This window comes from Alligator mississippiensis, chromosome 1, assembly GCF_030867095.1.
Source record: "Alligator mississippiensis isolate rAllMis1 chromosome 1, rAllMis1, whole genome shotgun sequence".
NCBI lineage: Eukaryota > Metazoa > Chordata > Crocodylia > Alligatoridae > Alligator > Alligator mississippiensis.
Window position 1 is genome coordinate 166,156,515 of NC_081824.1, and position 17,470 is coordinate 166,173,984.

The 17,470-nt window shown below is 41.7% G+C and overlaps 1 protein-coding gene across 6 annotated transcripts in view; it reads left to right on the forward strand.

The window, feature by feature from the left end:
- The window catches only part of VIT (vitrin), a 113,158-nt gene extending 96,957 nt beyond the window's left edge, over positions 1–16,201 (forward strand). For 4 of the 6 annotated variants that reach the window (XM_059716379.1, XM_059716380.1, XM_059716378.1 and 1 more), the window contains 6 exons: positions 1,453–1,515; positions 4,325–4,472; positions 4,944–5,047; positions 7,043–7,269; positions 10,630–11,167; positions 12,790–16,201. In XM_059716379.1, the coding sequence (XP_059572362.1) occupies positions 1,453–1,515; positions 4,325–4,472; positions 4,944–5,047; positions 7,043–7,269; positions 10,630–11,167; positions 12,790–12,968 (1,259 nt within the window). In that variant the 3' untranslated portion in view covers positions 12,969–16,201. The remainder of the gene's footprint in view (positions 1–1,452; positions 1,516–4,324; positions 4,473–4,943; positions 5,048–7,042; positions 7,270–10,629; positions 11,168–12,789) is intronic. The other 2 variants (XM_006272877.3, XM_059716386.1) reach the window with 1 other exon arrangement.
- The last annotated feature ends 1,269 nt before the right edge of the window (positions 16,202–17,470 follow it).

Here is a 17,470-nt window from a genome sequence, read left to right on the forward strand (position 1 = left end):
AGGATAGGATATAAAGGTAACACTTTCTCTCCAGTCATTTGGAAGATTACTAAAAAACACTTCTCACACTTAATCTCTGTCACTAAAAATCACAAGAGAGTTGAAAATATCACTTTGGGAAAATCCAGCAGTTTAGAGAAGACTGGAAATAACTTGTGCATCTGATCAAGAAGCCTTCTTCCCTCCCATTTTAGAGACTGAATGTGATGTTCTGTTTTGATAGTTCTTCTCTGCCCATATGATTTCAGGATTAGTAGATGGATATCTCCAGTAGGCAAGAGACCAAAGACGCAGTTCAAAGCCAATATAAAGAAACAAAATAACCTGATCCCAGTTCTTTCCTTTTTCAGTTAGCTGGGGAAGTGGAGACAGAAAACTGCTTTTGCTATCTCCAGGGAATCCTACATTTTACCTCTCCCTCTACCTCACTGAAGAATCAAACTCTGAGTTTTTCAGCAAAAATAAAATGTTTGTAGAGCTATTGTTCATGATGGCCTACTGCTGCCCTGGTGCATTTTGTCTGTGGTTCTGAAAGTAGCCCATTTTGCAGGGAAAAAAATTAAGAGGCACAAGTCACAAAAACATACTTCTGGTGCTCATTTTGTTATTTTACATTTTACCTATGCTAACCAGAAGTAGCACAAACATTTTCCAGAGCAATCTCCTTATCCACAAAAGGGTAAGGAGTTATGAGGTATTTGTTACCTTCTTCCCTTCAGTGAGTATGGTGCTGGGTAGCCACGTTAGTCTGAAATCAGGCTGAACACAGGGCAGGGTGGCATCTTGGAGCAGTAGTTTTCAAGCTTTTCATACTCAAAGCATCTCTGAGTAATCTCAAGACACATCTTGATAGGCTCAAGGCATCCTTTGGAAAATGTGATCTCTTAGTTTTCCCTCATTTTGGGGTACATAAAAATACTAGAGCAATTCTGCTGCTGCAAAGAGCTCAGAAAGACCACACAAGGGCAGAATGTTTTGGACGCTATGGATTCCTATTTGAAATCTCTGGCTTTATTTTGTGAATCATGTTTGCACACCTGACAATGCTAACACTACTTGGCACCCCACAGCACCCTAGAAAGGATCTCAAGGCACTCCAGGGTGCTACAGCATCCTGTTTAAAAGCACTGCATTAGCGACCGACTCATTCAGGGAGGCATGTGCTTTCACAAACAACAGCCTACTTCATCAGCTGCTAGGAGAGGATGTACCAGTACTCAAGTGGTTCATTGAGGGCTCTTGGAAGGGTTACACCTCTGAAGAGACTCTTTGCTCCCCTTTGTTTCCCTCTCAAAATGAAACTTAGCATCTGATGAAAAGGTGATTGTTTACTCTAAACCAGTTAGTCTCTACCTAAGGTACCACCCTGCCCCTCCTCCGTCCCATCGATGAGGTCAAACTCAGAACAGTTCTTGTGGATTTGTCGACTAATCATTTTATTGTTCTCTTCAGGCTTCAGTTCCAAGGAAGAATTGAATCCAAAACCTTTAGAGCCTGTTTCCCAGGGAAATCCAAGTATGTAAATCAGAATTAATTATGTAGCAATGGGGGGCTTTTTGCTATTACATGTTATATGCTTTGGGTGGAATAAAGTAAAATAATTTAAATGTTAGCTACTAGAAAAACTTATTGCAGAACACACAAGCCTTTGCAACAGAATATTGGATGTACTTTTAAGGTTTCTGGTTTGCCATGGTCCATGTTTCTCTTCTGATGTAAAACTTCTTTGTGGGGGAATATAGCAACAGAGTCTTGATTTACCTAATGTTAAATAAGATACTGGCAGTTAAAGATCTGATATGAAAGGCAGATGAATTCCACCATCCAAGAACATAGGGCTTGGAAATATGTCAGGCACAGAAGAGTTTTGATCTGACAGGAGGAAGATGCTAACTGAGGCTCTGGGATTATGCACAGGCAACTGAGCCCTGGTAATAGGAGCACTCCTTTCATCTGACCTGTCTGATGGAGCAGGTCGGGCTCCTGGAATTGGGGCTTCATTTCTTTTGCAACAGATTTAATGGAGTGAGTAAGGAGTCATGCAGAAAATGGAACCTGTGCCCACAGCAGGAAGAGAGGCATATTGAATCTAGAAACCCTCACTCTTATCTCTACAAAGGCATAGCCCAGAGACCTCTGTGGTCTGGGAGAATTTACCATTGAGTTCAACAACCTTTGCATCAGGCTTAGAGGAAGCAGCGAAACTGAAGGAAAGCAGAAATTCAGTTAGAGAGAAGACAGATTCAGTTTCACCACTGACAAAAACCGTTCTCCGAGTTGCCAAAGCCCTCAGCTCTCCACTTACACTGCCGGCAGCTGCTACCATGCAGATGTGGATGGCAAGTACCAAAATTCTGTAGCACAGGGAAATGTTATAGCAGCACAAACTACATTTAAAGGGGATTTAAAAATAAATATTTAAGTGAATGTTGTCATAATCCCTATGTTTATTTCTATTACTTAAATGTTTTAATGTCTTGTCTGTGAATGCCAGCTGTATCTTATAGTGTCACAGTAATTAAGGGGCCTTAGTACAGAGTCTGTTTAGGTTCACTCTGTTGCCCTTGGCTCTAAAACGCGCAAAGAACCACAGTTTCATGACCAACAGTTACAATGTAAAATGAAATTAGCAGGTGTAACAGAATCAGAATTCCTGTCCTTCCTATATTTATAAGTCACTTGGCTGGCTCCTTTCCCCTGATCGGGCCACAGAGCCTGTGTTGCTGAATTCCTGTTAGCTTTTCTTGCAAATCTGAAAATGTTGGGAACATACTGAAGTCTTTGTCATGCAAAGGGCTCATAATATCTTATTTGTCACAGAGAGTAGTCTCACAGAAGTCAATGGCCTTTCCTAATTTCTATACAAGGCAAAACATGCACATGATCAGAACCCTTTAAAAAAAAAAGGCCTTTTTCACATAATCAGATCACAGGATAGGATTTCATTTTAAGAAGCTGAAACCTCTGGATAACTTGGTCCTTAATGCAGGCTGTATTGTAGGAGCCTATCCTTGCCCCATGCTCACTTATTAATGACCACAGTTCTTTGTCATGCTTCCAGCATTTAGGATTTGTGAAATTAGAAAAACAACAGCCAAGCTACTGAGAAAACTGAAAGTCATTAGATGGGAAGTCAGTTACATAATCTGATAGCAACAATTAGTACTGTGTACCATTTAGGTTAATTTAGAATTAAAATATACCCATTCTTGTTAATCTGATTGGTAGGAAGTGACATTAAAGAGTAACTTGTGGTTTACACTGAGGAAAAATGTTAATTAACACTGTAGTTGAGCCAATTTTAGTCCCATTCCAGTCAATGATGTTTCTTTGCCCATTGACTGATATAGAGGTAAAAATCAGTTGGCTAATGGCTGCATATGCCATTTGCAGAAGAATATGGATATATCTAATGTAAGAGGGAAGAGTTTGGTTAGGCTAAGCATGGCTTTTTAGAGTGCAATTTTTAGTAGAATGAGCCAATACAGTAAGGCCAATAGTTGCATATATGTATTTAAGGGTTTGAAATTAAAGTAAAAAAGAGCCTATCCTAGATGTGAAAAAAAACACAAGGTTGTCATCCTTGGGATAATTCTACCTCAGACCACAGTCGCTGAAGCCTTCAGTAATACCACAAGCCACATTTCTGGAATTGCTTTCATCAGTGACTTAAAGAAAGTGCAAAAAAATAGCTACACAGAGGAAGGTAAAATCCTCAGTAACACCTATTCATAGTACAACAGGTTTGGGAAACAGATGGGCATGAGATGCACATTAACGTACTCCCAGTACAATTCCAATGGCACAAGAGATCTGCAGGGCTATCCCAGCCCATGGTATAGCAGCCATGAATAGGAATGCACAGCAGCCTAAGTGGCCCAGGGTTGAGGAATCGGGTCTGTGCTTCACCTGCCCAGCCTACTTTGAGGGAAACCCTGGAAGTTTTGCCATTTATTTCAGTAGAACCCAGAATTCAGCTTCAAACTGTTGTTGGAGTGAATGGATTTTCCCCAACCTGCTGATTAGGATTAATGTTACAGGTGATAAATCATTGGTGCTATATCTGTTACAGTGATTAGGCCAAATATTAGCATAATTGGGTGAAATTCTATGACCTGTATTATGTAAGAGGTCAGGCTAGATGACAAAGTTGCTTCTGTAAACAAGGATAGACTGATTTGTGTGTGGGGTGTTTCCACTGTGGGATAGGTTGCCAGGTACAGATGAGAGACTTTGATTTCTTGTAAGATAAAAAGCATCCATTAAAGAATAAAAGTACCCAGCAATGCTTGATTCTTCTTTTCCCCTCTATGTCTCATCTTAGACTGCAAAGTTGATTTGTCCTTCTTGATTGATGGGAGCTGGAGCATTGGTAAACGCCGCTTTCAGATCCAAAAACAGTTCCTAAGTGACGTGTCTCAGGCTCTTGATATTGGTATAGCTGGTCCTCTCATGGGCATCATCCAATATGGGTAAGAGTGACTTATATTTGGTAGTCTGCCAGTTAGATCTGCCTCTACCTGAGCCTGCAGGAGTGTTCTACCTCTTTCTATATTAGTATGTCATAGTCTTACTTTTTATTAGAGTTTATTTTCAATGACAGAAATGACCTAAATATGTTAAAATTCAACCTATGAAATGTAGGGGGAAAACAGATAGTTTTATTCTATTAGGAAAAATCTACTTGATTACCTTTAAGGCTTGAACGTATGTAAAAAAGTTGCTGTAGGTTGGACTAGATCGGGGTAGGCAAAATATGGCCCTTGGGCCAGATCCATCCTACCAACAGATTTGATCCAGTCCACAGGTGGACAGCCATTGACTCACTGGATCTAGCCCACGGGTTCCCTTTGCCCAAGAACATTACTAAATCTATTATAAATGGGAACATGCTGCACGTGAAACAAAAATTAACAGCTTCTTTCTTCCTTTTGACCCATTAGTGATGACCCTTCAACAGAATTTAACCTCAAAACTTATGCAAACTCCAGAGATCTGAGAAATGCCATTGAGAAAATTTCACAGAAAGGAGGGCTTTCCAATGTCGGTATGTGACCTGGGCTTAGCTGCTTTGATGCTATTTACCACAAGGAAGAACAAAGGGATATGGAATCCCACTTTTGGTAGACATACAGGCTAGGGACAGACATTCAAAAAGCCTGAGCCTGAACTGATTCAATCTTTGCAGGTTAGTCTAACCTGGCTAGGCTGAACTGGTTTAAAACCAGACAGACATTCTCTCTGGACTGATCAAATTCAGGCACATGCCTGCAGTGGCTCAGGCTAGAAGCTGGGAGGTGGTAGAGCAGCCCTCCCTTCCCTTCTGCAGGGAGCTGAGCTGGGTGGGGCGTGGCCAGACCCCAGCAGGACTCGCTCATTAGGGAGGTCTGCCTGCATGGTCCCAGGCTTTTTCCCGCTGGCTGCTCAAGGGGCGGGAGTGTTGCCTCACCAGGCAAGGGGGGAGAGGGAGATGCAGTGCATGCATCTGTTGATGATGCACAGCTTTTTAATCTCCCTCCTTGTCATCATACTTTCTGCAACAATATGACAGGCAAGCAAGCCAGCTGAGGGCTGATAATGATAACAGTCTTTATCACCCAATTAGCAAAACAATGGCCTCTCTCCATTACTTCAAACTTCTTAAACAGCTTACTGGCAGACCTGTTGATTAGCTCCAAACAGCCCTAAGCAGTCACTGTTTTGTCTTCCTGCCCCAGTGAAACTGGAGAGAGAGAGACACACACAGACATCTCTTGGCAGTAGCTAGCATACCATGTGTCTAGGGTCCATGGGGCTGGGGTCCATGCTGTGGGAGATGGGAGGAAGGAAGGGAGGGAGGGAGGGAGAAAGGAAATTTCCTGCTTGAGTAGCGAGTAGGGGAGTGGTAGGGCAGAGGGAAGCCAGGTAGACCCTTCTGTGTCTTCAGTCTCTGCTGGAGCCTTACGCAGCATTAGCTAGCATACCACATGCTGGCTATGGTCCATGATGTGGCAGAGAGGAAGAAGGGATCTCTGCCTAAGCAGTGAGGGGGAGGGGGGCACAAGGAAGCCAGCCGACCCTGCTGTGCCTGCAAGTTTGCCAGGGAGCAGAGGGGAGAGGCCAGCTCTGCTGTGGAGCACAGAGCTCTGCCCAGCCTAGAGAGCATGCTGGGATGCTGGGGGACTGATTTAATTTAAACCAGCAAGGGGACTGGGACAGATATTGCATAAACTGATTTGACCCAAATCAGTTAAGTCTGATACTAGATTCCACCAGGTTTATCTCAAACCAGTTTCAGCCATTTTCAAATTGGTTTATGTGCACTAAACATCTGTTCTATTACAGGTTTAAACCAGTTTCTGATCACTTAAACCAGTTTATGTGTAATGTCTGTCCCTAGCCACAATCCCTTTGCAGTGCCATGAGATTAGCCTTGGGATCTGATGTTCCAAAATATGCCCCTAACACCCTGTGGTGCATATACTGCTGTAATACTGACAGGAACATTGCAGCTGCTCTGTCATTCCACTAGAACTCCTTGGAGGTCAGATGGATTTTAATGCTGATGACTTTGGTGCTAGCAAGGGGAATGTTAAACCCACAAATGAAAAAGAAAAGTTATTCTATTTAAAAAAAAATCCTAGTTCTATCTTTCTTACCTCATGGAAGGTTGTGGAATACAGAGAAGCTCCTAGTTGGATGGTGACACATTTCTCCATTATCCTTAGCAGCAGCAGCCACTGGCATATCTGAGATACTTGCTATCTTTGGCAACCCATCAGAGATTGTGTGAAGGGCAGAAAAGGCTTATGATATTTGTTACTCTAGTAGTAGGGTAGATCAGATGCTTACAGCATCAGAGGTCTTTCCCTATCTCTGTAGCTATTTCAGCTTTGCCTGCAAAAGCACATCTCAGCAATGCTCTAAGTCTTTAATTCAACCTCTGGCTAAAGATCAATGAATAACATTAGCTACTAGAGTTTAATATTCCCATATATTTATGGAGAGGCAAAGCACTGTGCATAGGATAAATCCCCAACTCTATACTGTACTTCTCTTCCAGGGAGGGCACTTTCGTTTGTTAACAAAAACTTCTTTTTGGATGCCAATGGGAACAGAGGTGGAGCACCCAATGTGGCCATCGTGATGGTGGATGGGTGGCCTACTGACAAGGTGGAGGAGGCCTCCAGACTGGCTAGAGAATCTGGAATCAACATTTTTTTTGTCACCATTGAAGCAGCTGATGAAAATGAAAAGCAGAACGTTATCGAACCCAACTTTGTGGACAAGGTAGTGGCAAGCAGGATACAAGTGGGTTAGCTTGCAAAGTCTTCCAAAGTTCTCAGAGTGTTTAGTTTCTAAGAGTCTGATTATAGACAACTCGTAGGAGGCACCATCTCCCCTGGTTGTTTCTTCTTAAAGGTTATGGCTTCCCTGTTTATGTTGACCAGATATCTATGCAACATACATGTGTTAAAAGCAATCAGCAAAGCAACAGTTCAGAATTCAAAATTATATCAGTCTTGGGTCTATTACATGCTGCCCTTGCTAGCAAAGTCCATTTTTCTTAATGGCTGCTGAACTGAGAAGGATCCTTTCTTAACACAAGAATCAGAATATCTGATGAAGTAGCTTGTTGCCTACAAAAGCTCATGCCTCTCTAAATCAGTTAATTTCAAAGGTGCTACCCTGCCTGCTTGGTAACACAGCTAGATGCCTCTCTGGCAATATGAGAGTCCCCTAAAGGGGAAAACCATAGCACTTGGACTCTAGAAACTGGCATAAAACAGGCCTTGTGAGGAATAAAGCTACCCCAGCAAGCAGGTAGGCATCAATAAGTGAACAGTGGAAGTCTTTTCCATCTCTTAATTCCTACAGTATTGTATTCCATGAATCACCTCAAATAAGCACACATACCACTATGGCTGTGTGTAGCTTTTGCTTATAGTCCAGCACTATAGAATTAACAGTACACAAAATAATGAAGTAACAGAAATACCAGCCCTAAGAATTCCCAGCGCTCGGATTATCATCCTCCCCGTCTTTTGAATTCTTAAATGATTGAGCAGGTAGGAAGCTTCAGTAGAAACTAGAGTTGTAAACTGTAATATGAAGAAGCATATGAAATAATTTATTCATGATTGCTATTCCCAACTTGGGGATTTTGTGTGTGTGTTATGAAGTTAAACCCAACAGATGGAAACGTGAAGTAACTGTATTGAAGACAATGGAGTTACTGTAAATATACAGTCCCATAAGTGGAAGTAAGATTTTATCCTGAAGTTATTATTTGTGCCCTACAGCGTTTCTCCCATTTAGTAAAATTGGAGAAGACTTGTCAGTCTATAAACACGTCTGTGGATTTCTGCATCAATAAAGCTGCCCAAGCCAAGATCTCAGGCTATTAATCAGAAAACAAAACTTTTGACCCTGGCATAAGATTTCTGTTGTTTAGTTTCAGTATCTTTATTTTGAATTTTCATTAAATCCCTAACTGGGGCTGAGGTAATACAAGGCATAAACCTAAAATTTCCAGCTTCCTTGAGCTGAAACGTGTTGTGGAGTATAAGTTAGCAGCCAGTTTGGGGGTTCTCTGTTTACCATGGATGCTATACCTCTGTCATGGCACTCTGGAAGTGTACAAAAGATATTTTAAAAACATCTAGATATTTTTTCACATTCTAGCCAAGAGCAGCTTTATTTTAAAACACAAGACTTTATAGTCGGTTACTAATACAGTTTGATGAAGGCTAAATCTGTAGGTATTCTGAAATTACATATGTCTGATATATTAATGGTTAAGGCATGTCATCCAATGGCCATGTGTCCAATTATTCTTTTTCTCATTTTTTGAATAAAAATCTAAAAGTGACCAGACCTTTTTGTATGGTGATGGTATCTTGAAATGGCCACTACAAGGCAGGTTTAGTTAGGACTTCAGTGATATGGAAGCATCCACATGCACATGCTAGCCTGAAATCAAGCTGGGTGTTCAACTTGCTTTTATGAGAGTTCTTTAATGAAACCAAACCCAGTCTCCATAAGAGATCACAGAGTGCAGGCATATTAACTACTTAAGATAACTGTTTAATAAACTTGTTCATCATCTCAAGTCTTTTTCTCATAAATAAAGAAATGTCTTGTTACATTTAGAGTAAGAATAAATCCCTACACATTTTACAGTGTGGATAGGGAGAACATGGATCCTCTGCCATTGCAGATTGGCCCCAGTACTGGATGCCTATTTAAACAACACTGCAGGGTGGAGCCGGAGGTGTAAAATGCCAGAGCAACCAGGGTTCAGGAAGCAGAGAGAAAGTCAGTAGGTATTTTCAGAAAGCTGCCTTTCTTGGATCAACACTAAAGATGATTTTGTGCAATTTCCACTGTCAGTCTGCCATGGAACACATTTCCTCTGCATTTCAAATCCTGCAATGCCGCACGCTGGGCTGTCTCCAGTCAGCACTTAAATTGGCCTTTAATCTCATTTTCATTTCATTTTTAAAAGGCAAAGCTTCAGTCAGTCTCTGTGAAACTGCCAGAGACAAAAAGGAAGAAGGAAAGCAGGGGACTCAAACAGGAAGGCAAAAGATGGTATCTTGTGATTGGGTGGGGCAGAGTGTCAAGGTAAAAAGAGCAGCAATAACCGAAGAGGATAAACATGGGCAGGATATGCAGTGAAGCCTAAACCAGCACATGCAGCGAGTCACTCACAGCTGTTGAAATATAGGTTTGCTGAGGACAGAGGCAGCACCACAGAAACAGCTGCCTTGTCCTCTGTGGAAGCTCAAGTGCAGAAATACAACCGGAGTTGTCAAATGCTCTCATCACAATGGTTGAAACATTAGCACCCTAACCTAAACCTTAAATGCATCTAACCTTGCCTCCACCATAACCTGCATCCCCTCTGTCCATCCAACCACCCCTGTTCTACCTTCTCTTGATCCTTCTCTTGTCAGCTCTGGAAGACCCTCTTCAGACTTGCTCCCCATGCACATTCACTAAAATAAGCACTTATGGCTCTTGGCTAAAAAAGATTAAATTTAATTTTAATTCTGGAGCCAACAAAATGATGAAAGCCTATCCCCTTAGACTTCCACATCATCAACACACTTGTTTACAACATTTCAGTTGTGTAATCCTCTCTTGTGGCTGAGATGACATGAACCCAAAGCACTGCAGCTTGACTCGGAGGAGCCAGGCTGTTTGCAGGGTTGAAAGGTAATGGAGCCTCCACTTATGTTGAAATTGAGAAGAAAGGATGTAGAGAGTCATTGCCAGACAAATACGGAAATCCAACAAAGACACTTTTCCACAGTGAAGCTGCAGCAATTAAGTGAAGACATTTGTCTGAAAGAAATCTGTGGTTTTGCCATTGTGTCTAAGATTTAGACTAAGTACTCCAGAACCTGTTCACAACCCCTCTGGCCACATTCAGTGGGTAGTAGAATTTCAGACTGAATTTATCCAGTTGAGATAATTTTGATCATTCCATCACATGTTCTGTAACTAAAGGGGTAGGAAAGCTAATGCTTTAGTTGAATGTAGATGATTATTTTGACACCCCCCTCCCACAAGAAACCTAGTGAAATTAAACTAAATCCTTATAATGGTTGATGAATGCTCTGTTACTTTTGCCTCTCTCTCCAGGCTGTATGTAGAACAAATGGCTTCTATTCCATTAATGTACCAAGCTGGTTTAGCCTACATAAGGTAGTCCAGCTCTTGGTGAAGCGGGTCTGTGACACTGATCGACTGGCTTGCAGTAAGACCTGTCTAAATTCAGCTGACATTGGGTTTGTAATAGATGGGTCCAGCAGTGTTGGCACTGGCAACTTTCGCACTCTTCTCCAATTTGTGGCCAACATAAGCAAGGAATTTGAGATTTCAGATACCGACACCCGGATTGGAGCTGTACAATACACATATGAGCAGAGGCTGGAGTTTGGTTTTGATAAGTACAGCACTAAGCAAGATGTACTGAATGCCATTAAGAGAATCAACTACTGGAGTGGAGGGACCAGCACTGGAGAAGCCATCAACTATGCCTCTGAGCACCTGTTCAGCAAATCCAAGCCCAATAAGAGGAAGATAATGATTCTCATTACCGATGGCAGGTCTTATGATGATGTCCAGGTGCCAGCCATGACAGCTCATCAAAATGGTAAACTAGTGCTCTTCCTTCAGGGTAATTGACTCCGCCTTGGTATAGTACCTTAACATTTATCAAGAAAAGACCCATCGGGCACAATTCTGTTTCACTTTATGGAGCCAAATGACAGTTGTCCAGCTGCATAAGTGCTATTTTTGGCGCTTACACATTGTTTATGATTCTGTTACTCTGGTTGAGTGGATATGTAAGTGTGCTTAGTGAACAGTTGGCTGTGCATTGGGCATGCAGATATGCAGCTATGTATGTATGTGCATACATGGATGATGCATAAATCACAAAACTACCTAGCAGAAACCTGTGACTAGCAGGTGTTAGATGGGAGGAGTGGGAAACAGCTCCCATATTTTAGCCCCAATACAAAAGTGGTTATGGCCCTTCCCACTTTACCTAGTGGGAATTTGAATGTACATATCTCCAACTTCCTATACCGGTGCTGTAACCACAAGGCCACAGGTTAAGCATTATCCAGAACTCTCTCTAGCACTCCTGTTGAAGCTGCCACCAAAACAGATGCAGGGCCAAGAGAAAGAGAGCAAGCTAGGGTGTATGTGGGCCAGTGAGATGACAACTGCCCTGGAAAGCAGCAGGTCATGTTCTAGCTTGGCCTCTTGTTCCCTATGGGATAGAAATGTCTCATCCATTTTATCAGCTGAGAATTGCAGTGATTCAGGCTCAAAGAGCAGGGCTAGATAGGGGACTAGCTAATTCTTGGCCTGTAGCATAGTCTTTAGAGCACTGTGCTTGGATGCAGACTCAAGCTCTCTCCCCTGTGAAGAAGGGGGCTTGGTCTCCTGCTTCCTGGGCAAATACCATAACCACTCAGACATTGGAGCTAGAACACGGGAGGGCCTTTATCCTGGTTTCTCAGGACTTATACTCTCACACGTTAGAAGCTACATGCCCACATGGCACTGGTATTAGAATCGTAAATTGTGTTTAAGTGCCACCTTCACAACTGGGAAACTGCCCTCTGGGTGCCTGAAAGGAACTAGAGTTTTGCTCTTAGTTTTCTATTACAGCATACTATCAGAGGAGATTTGCAAAGCCTACCATACTTTGCAGTATGGCCCACTCAAACCTGATCAAGACTAGGGCCTGGTCATAAAACGGAGGGGAAACCTCTAAGAAAACATCATAGTCTGGAAGAGCAGATGTGTTGTTTATAAGCTTACTTTTGATTTCAGTTTATAGTAAATGCACACTTTGCATAGAACTATACCAACTACCTGTATAAGTCTACTATTTTAATATATTTTTTGCCATGTGAAAGACTTTTTGAGACCAATTTGTTCCTTCCCCTCTCTACCCTGAATACATGCTTCTATCCCTGTGTTGTAGGTTTCCAAAGAATTATAGAGCAATTCCATCACAGGAACAGATTAAATCAGATATAGATGGCTTTCTGGTGTCCCTTTCAAATTTTCCATTCTAGGCAGAGTGAGAGTAGGGGCAAAATAGTCATGAAATTTAGATAGAGGGAATAAAAAGAGTCTCCATTGTACCTTTGGATAGCATTTTTCAAGAGAGACAGCCCTTCCTTTTTATGTCCTGATCATTACAGTTTGCAATATCTGTCTAGTTTCAATGCAATGGTTATTTTGAAATATATCATCCTCAAGCTCTGGCTTTCTTTACAGGAGTCATAGCATACTCTATAGGAATTGCATGGGCAGCCCAGGATGAATTGGAAGCCATTGCAACAGACCCGGATAAAGAGCACTCCTTCTTTGTGGATGAATTTGACAACCTCTACAAATTTGTTCCCAAGATCATTCAGAACATTTGTACAGAGTTCAATTCTCAGCCACGAAACTGATCAAATCAGGCAAAGTATCATACTAACGCTGGATCACTGGGTGTCTCACAAAAGATGCACAGAATGCTATACAAGTAATGCCAGCTATGAGTCCAAGATATATCAGCAGAGTAGTTCCCTGGCATTTTTGCGTTAACAAGGTTGATCTCAGCTCTATTCTCTATGCATGGTAATGCTCTGCTAGACTGATGTTTTTCCTTTTTGCAGGCTTCAAAACTCTGTTCTGACTGGAGAAATGCAAGGTACATTTAGGATCCTTGAGAAAAGAAAGGACATGATTCAGATTTGTGGTTTTGAAATGTGTTTCCAAAACAGAGGTTTGCAAAGCAGTTGTCAGTATAAAGCCCCAAGCTCATTTGATTCATGCCATTGTGTGCTGGAGAACCCCCTTAAAGAAGTCCTCTACCCCTTCCCAGTGGTTCTCAAATGGTGAGGTGTGAACTACTGTGGGTCTGCAGAGCACTTCCAGGGATTGCCCAACCTGCTTGTTTTAGTGGGGAAACGTTTAATCTTCTCACTGATGCTTTCTGCTAGTTGGCCAGTCCAGATCTTTGACCTTCTAGAAGCAAATCCTGAACACCTGTCTCTTAAGCTCTATACAGGTTTTTTGGGGGTTTTTTTAATCTGTCAAATTTCATTAGAGTATATATATTCCACAGTGACCAGGTTTGCAAATCAGTTAGGAGGGAAGAACCAAACTACAATGGATCAGAGCAGCTGAGAACAGTGGCAGCTTTAAACATCTCCTGATTATAAAGAAGCCGTAGCACTGTTGGAGAAGGAGCAAACCACGAACATACCAAATACAGAAAATGTAAACAGAATCCCCCACTTCCCCCACTCCCCCCCCCCACACACACACTTTCTCTCTAATAGCATTTGCTTTTAAAATTGTCCCCTTAGCACTGTTCTGATGTTACTGTAATTTGCCAGGTGTCTGAGCTCTGTATTTTCAACAAGGGCTGGGAGAAGAGATTTTAGGGAAAGGGTTTTGATTATAAAATGGTCCACAATTGGGGGTTGGGGGGAGTTTTGAGGACCACTACACCACCACCCAGGCTTGCTTCATTTTGGTTCCACCTGCAGAATGAATAGTAAACAAGAGCATGAAGAGAGAGGATTACTCAAGGGATGCTTTTGTTAAGGATTTGAGGGATGTTATTTTAGTGAGTTATTGATTTTTGTAAATACTGGCAGAAATAAGATTTCCAGTGTTGGAACCATTCTGTATATATAGTACTTAGGGTTGAGTACTATATATTCTCTGGCTCATAGTATATGTATTGCACTGCTTTTGACCATACCAGCTATAGGTGGCTGGCTCCTCATTGAAAAAGGCATGATAAATCATCACCAAGAAACAACACCAGGGGTGACACATTAGGGAGAGGCTTGGAAGAATTATACTTTAATTAGGAAGTGCAGTTGTTATCTGTTTTTCTACTCAGTGGAACTTGAGAGAACAAGTTCATTAATCACAATTTATGGACGGAGAGGAGAGAAGAAGTAAACGTGGGTTGAGCAAGCAAGAGTGTCTAGCTTTGTGCACTGCAGAAGCTGGTGGGAGGCAAATATCTCCAGGCATTACAGCACACTAAAATAGAAATGGTTGAAATATCAATTCTGAGTGTATTTGCACATCACACCTTTTACAGTCCCCATGCTCTGCATAAATAAATTATCTGCCATCTTTAAAACCTCCTTGTGCAAAAATGTTAATTAAAGTAAATGAATAGCTAAGGAGACATCTGGGTTTGAAAACGTTGGGCTACAATTAAAGAATTGGGCTACAGTTAAAGAATTCCCACAATAAGCGATACAAAAAAAATCAATCTGGGTAGTACAACTGCTACAAATTTGTTTAATTTTATAACTGGTAGTCTTATTAGGAGGAGCAGTTGTATTATATTGGGAATGGTCAAATCCCTTTCTCTTCTGGCAGAAATGTATCTCATTCCACTCATTTAATTCATACAATTCATTTAATTCAGTACCACAGATAGAAGGCATAAGGGTCACTGCACATGGATAAAAGATGTGAAAGTTAGTGGTAAAAGGTTCGAGTCTTGCAGTGTTTTCCTCCTGTCTTAAAAGTAACAATAAAAATTAGTGATAAGGCAAAATCTTCTCAAATCAGAGCAGCAGAACCCCCCACCCCCTTCTTTAAATCTTCAGTGTTGCTGCTGACAGACAATAAAGAAGCTTATATGGGCTAGACAAAACTCAAGACTCAAAATTGAGTAAGAGAAGTGTGGACCAATTACCAGATTTACTGGTTGAAAAGCTCTTTTGCCTTCTTAAAGGCTGGCTGAGAATCCTAAATGACTAAGGAAAGGGCATATTTAGCTCCGTGTTTTAGCTTCTCAGCTATTCTTCATATTACAGTTTATTTTTCAATGCAGCAAAATGTCACTGCATATTTAGTTCAAAACAGAATGTACTCTACCAACAGAGTAGATACTAAGATACTTCCAGGTTGATTGCTTCTTCTCTGTTAACAGTACAAATACCAGAGAAGTTAGGGAGTAATAATTAGGTCTGTTTGCATGCTTAGGAAATATATTCACTCCTTTGCACATTTTAATCTTAAAAATAGCAAACTCTTAAGCATTTATCACAAGAGTTTTAAAATATGTTCTTACAAGTAGCAGTCTTGTGGCCATGCCATCCTCTCTTCAAACATGCAAAGTTGGTCTTTAAAAGGAATTTAAGGGTTTGGATTGGGTTGGGTTGGAATTTTTGTTGGTTTAGCTCCGTTGAACAATTATTCTCTATGATGACTGAACGACACATGGATTTTGGCGATTCTCGATATGATTTGTTAGGTTGCCAGATCCAGAAAAGTAAAAAGGATTTGAATATTAAGAATGCCTCAATGTTGATATCATTTTAATAAATATGGCAAATGTAAAGGGTTTAAAGGGCATATTCTACAAGGATTAAAACTACTGCTAACCACCAGGGGAAATATAATGCATGGACCCAATGCCAAATGTACTATTGTATTTTCTATTCTAATTGTTGACAGCATCCAAAATAGATAGTTCATGTACAAAAAAGCCTTGGAAAGAATATTTTGGTAAAACATGGGATAACATGTACATCTTAAGTTTTTGTCCTTGTATATTTGTTTGAGAAGGAAGCAGAGCTCCTTTTGTAACACATGGGCTATTTAAAGAGCTTTTCATAATACAAGTTGCTAAACCTTTTGCAATAAAAAACCCCAAAAGACATGCAGTTCATGTTGTCTCATACATTTGAGATTTACATTTTCCCCCCAAAATGGATAACCAAACATTGCTGTTGCAATTTAGTTTTTAAAATAGAAACAGGTCTTTTCTATATCTAATCTGTGAAGTTCAGCAGGAGCCAAGGTATTATAATCAAAAGATTTTTGAAATTTCATGTTCAATGTACTCAGATAAATTACATCAATTGCTGAAAACCGTGCGCCCAACAGTATAAACTAGCAGAGCAATAGCTTAAGAGGAAGCAAAGGACAACGATAAGACATTTTTACATGATGCCAAAGAATCAGAAACATCTCTGTGAAGGCTCAGGATTAAGCACAGCCAGAGTAGAAACACCTGTGTGCTAGTCAGCCAAACACCCTTCCTACTGTTAAACCAGGCAGACAGGCGGCTGTGGCATATTTCACCCCTTTTAGGAATGAAATCAATATGCCATGTATGCTGATAATTACCAGATACATTTTGGACCTGCGTAGATGGTGGGATTAGAGAGTTATGGCTAAACCGATTAAAGGATTTGGATGTCATCCCTCAGCGTTGTAGCATTTTAACATTTAGGCACCTTGCTCCTGTAGCAGGAGCCAGTTTGTTAGATTTCAAGTCTCTCTCAGACGTCACTGGGGGCTGACTGTACTGCTGCTACCCGCGTGGCAGATAGTGCAGCCCCATGTGTGAGAGCTGCCCGGGCTTGGAGCTGCCCTCTTACACCTCTGGGTCTGAACTCTCTCTTCCCTGGAGCTGTGTACATAAGCCTTTTCTGTCAAAAATGGTGGTTATGGAGCTGCTGCAGCTCCCTCATTGCATCTGTAGTTTCAATACATGGCTAGTCAAGAGATCAAGAGTTCACTTTCCAAGCCACCTCCTAAGTCACATGGGGGCACCATCCTCCTCCCTGCTAGACAGGGAGAGTGGGGGGGATCCGGGTTTCCTCTTTGCCACAGAAAAACATGGATTTTCTCCTTTAAAGGACAAAAATGCAGGAAGCTGCGAGTTGCTTCAGGCAGGGGGGGAAAGCAGGACACAGCAAAAGTGCCACAGCCAGGCCCCCAGATTTCTGCACCACAGGGGTGCGGGGCTGGAGCCTGGCCAGACCAGCTCTGCAGCACAGCAGACAAGAAACACCACACTGCCATAGCTGCCAAGGTGAGGTGTGATGGCAGTGCAGAGTTGTGCCCCCCACTGCTGCTGGGCAGGCAGGAGGCACCTCACCTTGGCAGTCATGGTGGTACAGTGCTTCCTCCCATGCCAGGT